At 40.8% G+C, this 15266-nt stretch overlaps 1 protein-coding gene across 2 annotated transcripts in view; it reads right to left on the reverse strand.

The window, feature by feature from the left end:
- Nucleotides 1-3311: 3311 nt before the first annotated feature.
- Nucleotides 3312-15266, reverse strand: part of LOC534967 (leukotriene-B(4) omega-hydroxylase 2-like) — a 31263-nt gene continuing 19308 nt past the window's right edge. For both annotated transcript variants that reach the window (NM_001046391.1, XM_024994399.2), the window contains exons 10-13: nucleotides 4120-4253; nucleotides 3973-4037; nucleotides 3781-3860; nucleotides 3312-3569 (exon numbers count right to left, since the gene is read on the reverse strand). In NM_001046391.1, coding sequence (NP_001039856.1) covers nucleotides 3395-3569; nucleotides 3781-3860; nucleotides 3973-4037; nucleotides 4120-4253 — 454 coding nt within the window. In that variant the 3' untranslated portion in view covers nucleotides 3312-3394. The remainder of the gene's footprint in view (nucleotides 3570-3780; nucleotides 3861-3972; nucleotides 4038-4119; nucleotides 4254-15266) is intronic.

A 15266-nucleotide genomic window follows, 5' to 3' on the forward strand; every position in this document is an offset into this window, starting at 1 on the left:
TGACCCACCCTCTTCTGGCCTGGTATCCAACAAAGGATATAGGGAGACCAATACTTTTCATTGACATCTTATTTGCTACACGAGTGAATGAATTCCCTGTCAAAAATATTAAATTTAAAATTTTAGACACCACTCATCAAAGAGTCTCATCTTGTAAGCCTGCACAGGTTCTCCAGGTAATATGACACAACTGGGGCTGAGACACCCAGTAAAAATCACTTCACTTCCTTAGAAGGTTAGGCATGACCACTGAAGCCAAGCTCATAAAATTTACCCTCACTCCACCACTCATCAATCGAGTGACCTTGAGCAAGTGAGTTAATTTCTCCAATCCATAAGACTGGTGTGAGGATGAAATCAGTGTTTACCTGGGGGAGCTGAAGTGTCATCACCTTCTTCCTTCCAGTGGTCTACCTCTGTTAATAGGACCAAAAACATCAGTGTCTGTAGCATTATGAAGCCCTATGTGTTGCATAAAAAGTGTTTAACCACACCAACATAAATGTATGTGTATCTATTGCTAAAAAATAAAATTTCTACACTCAAAATTTTGTGATTAAAAGTAACTCAATATGTAATTGGTAGTGATATTTCAAGTCATCAAGGTGCATAAAGAGAATTCTTATAAAGTGAGACAAACTAAATTATTTTCTAACATAATGCCACTTACAAAAATAAACAGTGGCTTGAACACTTAACACTTAAAGATTCTAAAGACCTCCAAGATGATGACTGTATGTTGTGGAAGGATGTTCACAATATATTATTATATGAAAAGTCCAGATTAACAAAAGAAATGTATGGTAAAATAGCATTTTTTTCTTGTGGCAAAATTCACATAGCATAAAATTTACCGTTGTGACCATTATAAAGTGTTCAAGTCCATGCATCGAGTACATTCACAATGTTATGCAGTCAACACTTCTACTAGTTCCAAGATATTTTCATCATCTAAAAAAGAAATTTTATACCTAGTAGCAGTCACTCTCCATTTTCTCCTCCACCCTCCAGCTCCTGGATCTATCTCTATGGATTTACCCATTCTTCACATTTCGTATACATGGAATTATACAATATATGACATTTTGTATCCAGTTCCTTTCATTTAGCATAATGTTTTCAAAGTTCATTCATGTTGTAGCATGTATCAGTGCTTCATTCCTTTTTATGACCCAATAATATTCCTTGTTATGGATATACCTCATTTTATTTATTCATTCATCTGTTAATGGATACTTGAGTTGTTCCCCAAATATCCAACTTTTGGCAATTGTGGATAGTGCCACTACAGAGAGTCATGTAGAAGTTTTTTGTTTGAACACATATTTTCAAGTCTTTGTGCATACCTAGGCATGAGATGGCTGAATCATGTGATAATTGTAGGTTTAATTTACTGAGGAAATACCACGCTGTTTTCCACAGTGGTTGTGCCATTTTACATTCTCAGCAACAATGAATGAGGATTCCAATTACCCCACATCTTCACCAACACTTGTCCTCCATTTTTTTATATTCTTACCATCCTATTAGGACTTTTCTGGTAGCTCAGATGGTAAAGGATCTGCCTGCAAGGCATGAGACCCTGGTTCGATCCCTGGACCAGGAAGATCCTCTGGGAAAGGTTATGGCAACCCACTCCAGTATTCTTGCCTGGGAAATTCCATGAACAGAGGTTACAGTCCATGAGGTCACAAAGAGTCAGACATGACTGAGTGACTAACGCTTTTACTTTCACCATTCTATTGGGTGTGAGGTGGTATCCTATTGTAGCACTGACTTGTGTTTCCCTAATGACTAATGATGTTTAACATATTTCCATGTGCTTGTTAGTCAGTAAAATAGCATTTTAAAAGGCTATTACATGTAAATGTAATACACTTAGATGTAAAATCAAATTTTACTTGTATAATTATTACATATAAAACTAAATTTGGCAGTATATGTGAGAGAATATAAATGGTGATTACTTGGAATTGTTTGAATTATAGATAAAATTTTTAATTCTTATTTTTTATTTTCTTCAATAACAAGGTATCATTCGGGGGGGAGAAAAACATTTTAAATAAGAACTCTGAAGGCAAAGAAAAACATGCAATTTTCAGCTTAGAATATATTAAATATTTACTCATTCCGTGTTACAGGATTTCTTTCTTACTTCGCCACCAGTAAGTCGTATGGTCCCTGAACGACTCTGAGAGTAGGACTCTATCCCAGAAACCCCTGCAGCCTCAGTGGGGCAAGTCTGTGGCAGCCACTGTCCCAGGTGCTGAATCAAATGGCCGCACTCCTGCCCCCTCCACCTCCTCTTATTATTGAGGACCCTCTTGATCTCCATTTCCTAGAACATTTAGGTGAAAATGAAGTCCTGGATCATACCTCTTAGAGGGGAAAAAAAATTTTTTTGGTTCCTAGATTCAGACCTGGAGAAGGCAATGGCACCCCACTCCAGTACTCTTGCCTGGAAAAATCCCATGGATGGAGGAGCCTGGAAGGCTGCAGTCCATGGGTTCGCTGAGGGTCAGACACGACTGAGAGACTTCACTTTCACTTTTCGATTTCATGCATTGGAGAAGGAAATGGAAACCCACTCCAGTGTTCTTGCCTGGAGAATCCCAGGGACGGGGGAGCCTGGTGGGCTGCCATCTATGGGGTCATCCCCACAGAGTTGGACTCGACTGAAGTGACTTAGCAGTAGCAGCTTCAGACCAGCTTAACATCAGAGCCTCTTGTAATTACATAATAGATGTAACTATGGAGACTTTGAATTTACTGAATATTTTAATGACAGTTTTCTTCAGCAGTATTTCCACGTGTCTCAAATCTTAAATATACCTTTTATGATTTTAAAACATTTTAAATTTGAGAAAGTGATGCGAAAAGAAGAGAGGAAATGAACCCTTATTGAGTACTGATGCTTACCAAATATCGTCAGTCATTTCACACATGCTCGCTTACAAATCTCCACAACATCGCAATTAAGAGGCTACTATTATGTAATAAAAGAAAATAAATGATTTTCCCCAAACAAATCAACGAGTAAATAGCAGACTAGGTTGGCGACCTTTGCTGTGGGAGAGTGGTGGATCAGTGGGTCATCTGACCCTGATTGCATCTATCTCTCGGCTCCACCCTTCGCTAAAGAGTAGTCTTGTCATCACGATCCAAGATGGAGCTCCAGGTATCATACCAATATCCGCCTTCAAGACCCCTCCCTCAACTTCCATCCTGCCTCCCACGTTCACAGCCCACCCGCCTGGGTCCTCCCAGGGCCCAAGCGCCCCCTGCTGGCTCTCGACGAGACTGGGACAGACTTGACAGCACAATTTTATTCCTGGGAATCTGCAGTGAAGTGTCTGTGGTCAGGGTGGGTCCCAGGATAGAAGGTGGTAGGTCATTACTGGCCTGTGTTCAGTGGCTCCACCTGCAGCCAAAGTCCGCCCTCCGCGCGCAGGATCAGCTCTGGCTTCCTGCGTGGCTCCTCCTCATCCGGCAGGATGCGGAACCGCAGTAGGGTGAGCGCCAGCGCCACCTTCATCTCGTTCATGGCAAACGTCTGCCCGATGCAGTTCCTGTGGGCATTAAGTGAAGGCTCCGACTGTGCTGGGAAACCCTATCATGTTCCATCATGCCCAGAAACTAACTGGGACACCCCTGCCCTCTTCAGGGATGGACAGGGAGGCTAACGGTGTCTGAGACACCCCCTCCACATGGGCTTGCGTGTTCCCTGAGCCCCAGCACCATCCTCAAACCATCCCCACCTTACATACCAGCTGGCCTTACCTGGGCCCTGCCGAAAAAGGAATGAAAGCCAGAGGTGATCTCTTGGGGGCTTCTGGATCAAAGCGGAAGGGATTGAATACCTAGAGTGCAGAGAGAGGCAGGGCTACTGGGTGGGACATCTCAGGATACCTGGACACCCCCAGATGTGAACAGAGTGGAGGAGTGTTTGATTTTCCCAGTGGAAGGCAGCACCTCAGGGTCTGGCCAGACTGATGGGTTGTGATGAATCCCGAAGATGCTGATGACACAGATGTTCCCTATGGCAGAGGAGAGAGTGGTCAGGTCAAAGTCTCAGCTGATGGGACCACCAGCCTCCCTCACACCCATTGTTTTGAGCACCTTTGGGGATGACTCGGCCATCTGGGAGCACAACATCATGGGTACAGAGGCGAGAGATGACCGCTACTGGGGGATGCAAACGCAGACTCTCCTTGATGCACATGGTCAGGAAGGGCAACTGGGCCAGGTCCTCCCTAAGTAACCCCCAGACAATTATCCGGGGAGTAAAAACAGAGACACACTCCCAGCCCTCTTACTGCCCTAAAGACCCTCTTTCCACCTTCCTCTGACTCTCACTGCTATAACAAAATTAATTCCAGATGAACCAAAGATTTAAGAATTAGGATATCAATATCTCAAGTTACTATTAATAGAAGGAAACAGCCTGGTATTTTTAGAAGAATTTCTGAGCAAAGCACAACACTCCCAGCATACCCTTTACTTTAAAGTGTTAATGTATTTGCATTTTAAAGCTTTTTGAATTGTATAATTAGTTTACAATGTAAAAAAAGTCTCTATAATGGACTTATAAGTTTATTTGAGTAAGTTCTACTCCACACTGTATAGTGAGACAACCTAATATTATTAATGTGTCAAATCTTTCTAAATTAATCAGCATATTCAATGTAATTAAATAAAAATCTAGTTGGTTGGGGGGGCACTCGGTAATCTTCAATTTGAAAGAATTGGAGTTCATCAAGATCTAGGTCAGTTTGAAAACAGAAGATCGATATGGGATCTAGGGGGCTTCCCAGGTGGTACTAGTGATAAAGAATCCTCCTGCCAATGCAGGAAACATAAGAGTCTCAGGTTCAATCCCTGGGTCTGGAAGATCCTCTGGAGGAGGGCATGGCAACCCACTCCAGTATTCTTGCCTGGAGAATCCCATGGAAAGAGGAGCCTAGTGGGCTACAGTCCAAAGGGTCTCAAAGAGCCAGACACGACCGAAGTAACTTAGCATGCATGCATGCATGGGGTCTAGAAAAATGGTACTGATGAGCCTATTTGCAGGGCTGGAATAAAGATGCAGATATAGGGGATGGACTTGTAGACACAGTGGGGCAAGGAGAGGATGGGAAGAATTGAGAGAGTAGCACTGACACATATACAGTACCATGGATAAAATAGATAGCCAGTGGGAAGCTGCTGTATAACACAAGGAGCCCAGCCTGGCACTCTGTGATGACCTAGGAGGGGTGGGATGGGGGATGGGAGGGAGGAGATACATATATATACACACATATATGTATACATATACATATGTATACATATACATGTATACATATATACATGGCTGATTCACATTGTTGTATGGCAGAAACGAACACAACATTGTAAAGCAACTATCCTCCAATTTTAAAAAATTTTTTAAAGAAGAAAAAAAAAGATAATAGAAGAACCTAAGGTTTCCCAGGTGCTAGTGGTAAAGAACCTGTCTACCAATAAAGGAAACCTAAGAGATGTGGGTTCATTCCCTAGGTTGGGAAGATCCCCTAGAGGCAGATGTGGCAAACCACTTCAGTATTCCTCCCTGGAGAATCTCATGGACAGAGGAGGCTGGCGGGCTAGAGTTGCAAAGAGTCAGACATGACTGAAGCAACTGAACACACACAGAAGAACAACCCAGCCTACCAGATATTAAGAACTATTACAAAAATGTAGTAATTTTTAAAAGCATGGTATTGTTGAAAGAACAGTAAAACAGACTCATGGAACAGAATAGAGAACTTGGAGATCAAACATGAGTTGGTGAAAACCGCATCTGGAAAGGAGGCCCTGTAAACCCCTGAGCAGTGGACGGATCATTGGTAGAAGGTATTCAGACAAGTGGTGATGTAGGAACAGAGCTAAATTCTCGGGAACTTCCTGGCAGTGTAGTGGTTAGGACTCTGCACTTGCACTGCAGGGGGCCTGAGTTCAAACCCTGGTCCAGTAACTGAGACAAGCCCTTGTGGGACAAGCCCTGTGGCTCTACCAAAAAAAAAATTTTTTTAAAGAACTAAATCCTCATCTACTCAATATACAGAGTGGGGACTTCCCTGGTGGTCCAGTGGTTAAGAATCCACTTTGCAATGCAGGGAATGTGGGTTCAATCCCTAATTGGAGAACTAAGAGTCTGTGTGCTGAAACTAAGACTCAACATAGCCAAATAAATAAATAAAATTTTCAATATATACATATACACAGAGTATAATCTCCTCTTATATGTGAAAGGTAAAGCCATAATATTAGAAGACAATATAGGAGATATCTTTGTGATCTAGGCATAGGAAAGAATTCTTAAAATCCCAAAAGTACAAACTGGAAGACAAAAAGAAACGTATAAATACGCACAGAATTAAGAGCTCTTCTAGTTAATAAATGATACCAGGAGACCAAATTAACATTTATTACGGATGAGATATCTGCAATAAATATATAGGTCTAGAAAAATATCTTGAATATACACGGAATTCCCACAAATCGACAAGAGAGGTGGCAGGGCTCTGGGAGAAAAGTAAGCAGAGGATATGATCTAGGAATTCATGGAATTTCAAACACTGAGATTTCAAATATGAAGAGATGCTCAGAATAACTGGTATCAGAAAAAGGGCAATTACATAGCAAATAGATGTTCAGTTCAGTTCAGTCACTCAGTTGTGTGTGACTCTTTGTGACCCCATGGACTGCAACACACCAGGCTTCCCTGTCCAGCACCAACTCCTGGAGTTTACTCAAATTCATGTCCATCGAGTCAGTGATGCCATCCAACCATCTCATCCTCTGTCATCCACTTCTCCTGCCTTCAATCTTTCCCAGCATCAGGGTCTTTTCAAATGAGTCAGTTCTTTGCATCAGGTGGCCAAAGTTTTGGAGTTTCAGCTTCAGCATCAGTCCTTCCAATGAATATTCAGGACTGATTTCCTTTAGGATGGACTGGTTAGATCTCCTTGCTGTCCAAGGGGCTCTCAAGAGTCTTATCCAATCCCACAGTTCAAAAGCATCAATTCTTTGGCACTCAGCTTTCTTTATAGTCCAACTCTCACATCCATACATGACTACTGGAAAAACCATAGCTTTGACTAGACCTTTTTTGGCAAAGTAATGTCTCTGCTTTTTAATATGCTGTCTAGGTTGGTCATAACTTTTCTTCCAAGGAGCAAGCATCTTTTGATGTCAACTTTCACATCTATTTGAGGCAAGAATTCACAGGGTGGGTGGTAAGGAGTGGCTGAGGTTGTGCAGGTAGAGTGCTGGGCACTGAAATGTGGAGGTGTGGACAGGGACCACCAAGCAGAGGGCATCAGTGTTGTCATGGAAAGGCAATGTGTCTTTTACAGCCCAGCAAGCTGGCTCCTGGGTAGATTCAGAGAGCTTCTAAGACAGATAAATAAAGACACATACACAAAGATGTTCATTGAGTGATGTGATGGGAGCATCCTGGATATGCAGAACTAAGGGATTGGAGAGGGAAATACAAAGGGCTATTCTGGCCAACTGTGTTAACAAGATCTTCATTACTTTGAAATTCCACAAAGTGAGGAACATTTGTATTCTCGCATGTGCATTTTAGAGATTTTTCTAGTTATATAAAAAAATAAATGTATTCTTTGATGTATTTGGTTGATGAATATTAATCTGAAGCTTTTCATGTTCTTTGCTATTTTGAGTTCCATTATAGATTCATAAATAAAGTCATTAGCAGAGGAAAAAGAAAAACAAATAAATGTAGGGGCAAACTGAACAATGTCCAGAAGGACACAGGAAACCATTGAAGGATGGAATAGAATTGGGACACTGACATATGACAGAGGTTTATATGAAGTGGTGGATGTGTTAACTACCCTTATTGTAATCATTTCGCAATATATACATACATCAGGTCATGTTGTGCTCCTAAAATGTACATAATGTTATACATTGATTACGTCTCAACAAAGCTAGGGTTGGGGCTGATGGGAGGCTTAAGTTCATTGTAGATCCTTTCATGCCTGCTGTTTGGGTTTTAACCAAGTGATTAATTTTTTGAAGTTGGGGGAAGCACAAAAACATTTTTCCACCTTACAGGACTGCTATGCTGAGCAAAACCTTGAAGTTGAGGGCATGACCTCCTTTCTCTATTCCTATACTTCCTCTCCACCCTTCAGTCCTTGGCCCAGAATCTTCCCCTGGACCCCCAGACTACAGCTCACCCTCTCCAGTTTGCTCCTGTAGCTGCAAAAAGATATTTCTTTCTTAAAAAAAAAAATTTATTTTTGGCTGCATTGGCCTCATGGCACATGGGATCTTAGTTCCTGACCAGGGATCAAACCCACATCCCTTGCATTGGAAGGTGGATTCTTAACCACAGGACCACCAGGAAAGTCCCTGCTAAGAGATCTTTCTAATACTCATATCTGACCTGCCCCTCCTCTGCTCAAATATCTCTCAAGGCTCCCCATTGCCCTCCTGCATTCGTCATGGATCTCCCTTCAAGAAAGAACCTGCTGGAGAGCTATAAGGAGAGCTGGCAGCTGACAGCCTCCAGCTATAGGGTCTCTGGGCTCTGCTGTAGCATTCAAGCCAAGTCCGCACTTTCCTAGGCAGCTCACAGGCAATGACTGGGCACATTACTGCCTGACTGACAATTTCTGCCCAACTTGACTTTTCCTTAATTGTGGCATATCTGCCCATTTCTATCTTTTATCCAATATTGGCTCCCTAAAGGACTTGAACTGATACCTTTAAAAACTTCTATGCAGAGTACATCATGAGAAACGCTGGGCTGGAAGAAGCACAAGCTGGAATCAAGATTGCTGGGAGAAATATAAATAACCTCAGATATGCAGATGACACCACCCTTATGGCAGAAAGTGAAGAGGAACTAAAAAGCCTCTTGATGAAAGTCAAAGAGGAGAGTGAAAAAGTTGGCTTAAAGCTCAACATTCAGAAAACAAAGATCATGGCATCTGGTCCCATTGGTTCATGGGAAATAGATGGGGAAACAGTGGAAACAGTGTCAGACTTTATTTTGGGGGGCACCAAAATCACTGCAGATGGTGACCTCAGCCATGAAATTAAAAGACACTTAATCCTTGGAAGGAAAGTTATGACCAACCTAGACAGCATATTGAGAAGCAGAGACATTACTTTGCCAACAAAGGTCTGTCTAGTCAAGGCTATGGCTTTTCCAGTGGTCATGTATGGATGTGAGAGTTGGAATGTGAAGAAAGCTGAATGCTGAAGAATTGATGCTTTTGAACTGTGGTGTTGGAGAAGACTCTTGAGAGTCCCTTGGACTGCAAGGAGATCCAACCGGTCCATCCTAAAGGAGGTTGGTCCTGGGTGTTCTTTGGAAGGAATGATGCTAAAGCTGAAACTCCAGTACTTTGGCCACCTCATGCAAAGAGTTGACTCATTGGAAAAGACTCTGATGCTGGGAGGGATTGGGTGCAGGAGGAGAAGGGGACAACAGAGGACGAGATGGCTGGATGGCATCGATGGACACGAGTTTGAGTGAACTCCGGGAGATGGTGATGGACAGGGAGGCCTGGCATACTGCAATTTATGGGGTCGCAAAGAGTCGGACACGACTGAGGGACTGAACTGAACTACAGAGCAACCTGGAGCCTGAGCAGTGTAGACTGGGAGGGCACACACGCCATGAGCAGGGGCAAACCCAGTGTGGCTCAGATACTGTGAACATGCCCCACACACGCCAGTGATATTTGTTTGCAGTGTTCCTCCCGCCCCACAGCACGACTGAACTAGTGAGCCTAAATAAGTGACCACTTTCGCCTCCTTGTGTCAGGGCAGAAATTAGACACTAAAGAGACTTGCAAACAGAAGAAGCCAAAATAAACAGAGGGAACCACTTTGGAAGTGACAGATGTAACAGATTAAAACCCTGTAGTTAGCACCAACTACATTGGAAGGGGCCTACATATGTTGAGAAGTATAAGCGGGAACCAGGAACTGTCTGAAACTGAACTGACCCTACACTGCCCAACTCCAGAGAAATTCCTAGATATATTTTTACTATTATCATTTTTTAATTTTTTTTATTTTTAAGTCCTCTATTACTCGTTTAATTTTCATTTTTATAACCTACTGCTACAGCTAAGTCACTTCAGTCGTGTCTGCTCTGTGCGACCCCATAGACAGCAGCCCACCAGGCTCCCCCATCCCTAGGATTCTCCAGGCAAGAACACTGGAGTGGGTTGCCATTTCCTTCTCCAATGCATGAAAGTGAAAAGTGAAAGTGAAGTCGCTTAGTCGTGTCTGACCCTCAGCGACCCCATGGACTGCAGCCTTCCAGGCTCCTCCACCCATGGGATTTTCCAGGCAAGAGTACTAGAGTAACCTACTACTACCTTGCAAAAAAAAAAAAAGACCCTATTTTTAAAGCAAACCTCATATATATTTTTTATAATCTTTGTTATTTTGTTTTGTTTGTTTTTTTAATATTGTATTTTTGACAACCTAACCTCTCTAGATTTTTAAACTTTGATTTTTGGCATTTGTTATCAATTTTGTACCTTTAAGAATCCAATCTTCAGTACCCATTTTTACTTAGGAGTGTGATTACTGGCTTGATTGCCCTCTCCCCATTTTGACTCTCCTTTGATTCCCCTAGGTCACCTCTATCTCCTCCCTCCCCCTTCTCTTCTCCACTCAACTCTGTGAATCTCTTTGGGTATTCCGTGCTGTGGAGAACACTTAGGGAACTGATTACTGGTGAGATCTATCTCTCTCCTTTTGACCCACCTCTTCTCCTGATCATCTCTATATCCTTCCTCCCTCTTCTCTTCTCTATGTATCTTCATGAACCTCTCTGGCTATTCCAGGCTGTGGAGAGCATATAGAGTTTTGATTGCTGGCTAGATTGCTCTCTCCCACTTTTGATTCCCCCTCTTCTCCTCCTGATCACCTCTATCTCCCTCCTCCCTCTTCTCTTCTCCATGTAACCCAGTGAACCTTTCTCGGTGTCCCTCATTGTGCAGAATCTTTTCTCCATTAAACTAAATGTTTTATCATTAGTGCTGTATGGATGGAGAATTCTTGAGGCTACTATAAGAATAAGACTGAAAACCAGACAGGAGGCTTAAATCCAAAACCAGAGAACTCCTGACTCCAGGGAACATTAATTAATAAGAGCTCATCCAAAAGCCTCAATACCTACATTGAAACCAAGCTCCACCCAAGAGCAAACAAGTTCCAGAGCAAGACATACCACTCCAATTCTCCAGCAAAGCAGGAATATAATCCTGAGCTTTAATATACAGGCTGCCCAAAGTCACACCAAACCCATAGACACCCCAAAACTCACTACTGGGCACTTCATGGCACTCCATAGAGAAGAAATCCAGTTCCACCAGCCAGAACACTGACGCAAGCTTCCCTAACCAGGACATCCAACCCCACCCACAGGGAGGAACATCCACAATAAAGAGGAACCACAAACTGCCAGAATACAGAAAGGCCACCCCAAACACAGCAATCTAAACAAGATGGAAAGGCAGAGAAATATTCAGCAGGTAAAGGAACATGATAAATGCCCACCAAACCAAACAAAAGAGGAGTAGATATGCAGTCTACCTGAAAAAGAATTCAGAATAATGATAGCAAAAATGATCCAAAATCTTGAAAACAAAATGGAGTTACAGACAAATATCCTAGAGACAAGGATTGAGAAGATGCAAGAAATGTTTAACAAGGACCTAGAAGAAATAAAAAAGAGTCAATATATAATGAATAATGCAATAAATGAGATCAAAAACACTCTGGAGGGAACCAACAGTAGAATAACTGAGGCAGAAAATAGGATAAGTGAGGTAGAAGATAGAATGGTGGAAATAAATGAAGCAGAGAGAAAAAAAGAAAAAAGAATGAAAATAAAGGAGAACAATCTCAGAGACCTCTGGGACAATGTCAAACACCCCAACATTCAAATCATAGGAGTCCCAGAAGACAAAAAGAAAGGCCATGAGAAAATACTTGAGAAGATAATAGTTGAAAACTTCCCTAAAATGGGGAAGGAAATAGTCACACAAGTCCAAGAACCCAGAGAGTCCCAAACAGGATAAACCCAAGGCAAAACACCCCAAGACACATATTAATCAAATTAACAAAGATCAAACACAAAGAACAAATATTAAAAGCAGCAAGGGAAAAACAACAAATAACACATAAGGGGATTCCCATAAGGATAACAGCTGATCTTTCAATAGAAACTCTTCAGGCCAGAAGGGAATGGCAGGACATAAAGTGATGAAAGAGGGGAAAACCCACAACCCAGATTACTGTACCCAGCAAGGATCTCATTCAAATATGAAGGAGAAATCAAAAGCCTTACAAACAAGCAAAAGCTGAGGGAATTCAGCACCACCAAACCAGTTCTTCAACAAATGCTAAAGGATCTTCTCTAGACAGGAAACACAGAAAAGGTGTATAAACTCAAACCCAAAACGACAAAGTAAATGGCAATGGGATCATACTTACCAATGATTACCTTAAATGTAAATGGGTTGAATGCCCCAACCAAAAGACAAAGACTGGCTGAATGGATACAAAAACAAGACCCCTATATATGTTGTCTAAAAGAGACCTACCTCGAACAAGGGACACATACAGACTGAAAGTGAAGGGCTGGAAAAAGATATTCCATGCAAACAGAGACCAAAAGAAAGCAGGAATAGCAATACTCATATCAGATAAAATAGACTTTGAAATAAAGGCTGTGGAAAGAGACAAAGAAGAACACTACATAATGATCAAAGGATCAATCCAAGAAAAAGATATAACAATTATAAATATATATGCACCCAACATAGGAGCACCGCAATATGTAAGGCAAATGCTAACAAGTATGAAAGGGGAAATTAACAGTTACACAATAATAGTGGGAGACTTTAATACCCCACTCACACCTATGGATAGATCAACTAAACAGAAAATTAGCAAGGAAACACAAACTGTAAATGATACAATGGACCAGTTAGACCTAATTGATATCTATAGGACATTTCACCCCAAAACAATGAATTTCACCTTTTTCTCAAGTGCACATGGAACCTTCTCCAGGATAAATCACATCCTGGGCCATATATCTAGCCTTGATAAATTCAAAAAACTTAAAATCATTCCAAGCATCTTTTCTAATCACAATGCAGTAAGATTAGATGTCAATTACAGGGGAAAAAAACTATTAAAAATTCCAACATATGGAGGCTAAACAACACGCTCCTGAATAACCAACAAATCACAGGAGAAATCAAAAAAGAAATCAAAATATGCATAGAAACGAATAAAAATGAAAGCACAACAACCCAAAACCTATGCGACACTGTCAAAGCATGCCAAGGGGAAGGTTCATAGCAATACCTCAAGAAACAAGAAAAAAGTCAAATAAATAAGCTAACTCTACACCTAAAGCAACTAGAAAAGGAAGAAATGAAGAACCTCAGGGCCAGTAGAAGGAAATAAATCTTTAAAATTAGGGCAGAAATAAATGCAAAAGAAACAAAAGATACCATAGCAAAAATCAACAAAGCTAAAAACTGGTTCTTTGAGAAGATAAATAAAATCGACAAACCATTAGCCAGACTCATCAAGAAACAAGGGAGAAGAATCAAATCAACAAAATTAGAAATGAAAATGGAGAGATCACAACAGGCAGCACAGAAATACAAAGGATCATAAGAGACTACTATCAGCAACTATATGCCAGTAAAATGGACAACTTGGAAGAAGTGGACAAATTCTTGGAAAAGCATAAGTTTCCAAAACTGAACCAAGACGAAATAGAAAATCTTAGCAGACCCATCACAAGCATGGAAATCAAAACTGTAATCAGAAATCTTCCAGCAAACAAAAGCCCAGGACCAAATGGCTTCACAGCTAAATTCTACCAAAAATTTAGAGAAGAGCTAACACCTATCCTACCCAAACTCTTCCAGAAAATTGCAGAGAAAGCTGCCAAACTCATTCGATCATCATCATCACCTTAATACCAAAACCAGACAAATACGCCACAAAAAAAGAAAACTACAGGCCAATATCACCAATGAACATAGATGCAAATATCCTTAAAAAAATCCTAGCAAACAAAATCCAACAACACATTAAAAAGATATTCCATGCAAACAGAGACCAAAAGAAAGCAGGAATACATCATGACCAAGTTCTTTATCCCAGGGATGCAAGGACTCTTTAATATCCACAAATCAATCAATGTAATACACCACATTAACAAATTGAAAGATAAAAACCATATGATTATTTCAATAGATGCAGAGAAAGCCTTTGACAAAATTCAACATCCATTTATGATAAAAACCCTCCAGAAAGCAGGAATATAAGGAACATACCTCAACATAATAAAAGCTATATATGACAAACCCTCAGCAAACATTATCCTCAATGGTGAAAAATTGAAACCATTTCTCCTAAAGTCAGGAACAAGACAGGGGTGCCCACTCTCACCACAACTATTCAACATAGTTTTGGAAGTTTTAGCCCCAGCAATCAGAGAAGAAAAAGAAATAAAAGGAATCCAGATTGGAAAAGAAGAAGTAAAACTCTCACTGTTTGCAGATTACATGATCCTCTATATAGAAAACCCTAAAGACTCCACCAGAAAATTACTAGAACTAATCAATGAATATAGTAAAGTTTCAGGATATAAAATTAACACAGAGAAGTCTCTTGCATTCCTATACACTAACAATGAGAAAACAGAAAGAGAAATTAAGGAAACAATTCCATTCACCATTGCAATGAAAAGAATAACATACTTAGGAATAAATCTACCTAAGGAAACAAAAGACCTATATATAGAAAACTATAAAACACTGATGAAAGAAATCAAAGAGGACACAAATAGATGGAGAAATATACCATGTTCATGGATAGGAAGAATTAGTATAGTGAAAACTGAGTACACTACTCAAAGCAATCTATAGATTCAATGCAATCCCTATCAAGCTACCAACAGTATTTTTCACAGAGCTAGAACAAATAATTTCACAATTTGTATGGAAATACAAAAAATCTCAAATAGCCGAAGCAATCTTGAGAAAAAAGAATGGAACTGGAGGAATCAACCTGCCTGACTTCAGGCTATGCTACAAAGCTGCAGTCATCAAGACAGTATGGTACTGGCACAAAGACAGAAATACAGATCAATGGACCAAAATAGAAAGCCCAGAGATAAACACATATACCTACGGACACCTTATCTTTGACAA

This window comes from Bos taurus, chromosome 7, assembly GCF_002263795.3.
Source record: "Bos taurus isolate L1 Dominette 01449 registration number 42190680 breed Hereford chromosome 7, ARS-UCD2.0, whole genome shotgun sequence".
NCBI classification, from domain to species: domain Eukaryota; kingdom Metazoa; phylum Chordata; class Mammalia; order Artiodactyla; family Bovidae; genus Bos; species Bos taurus.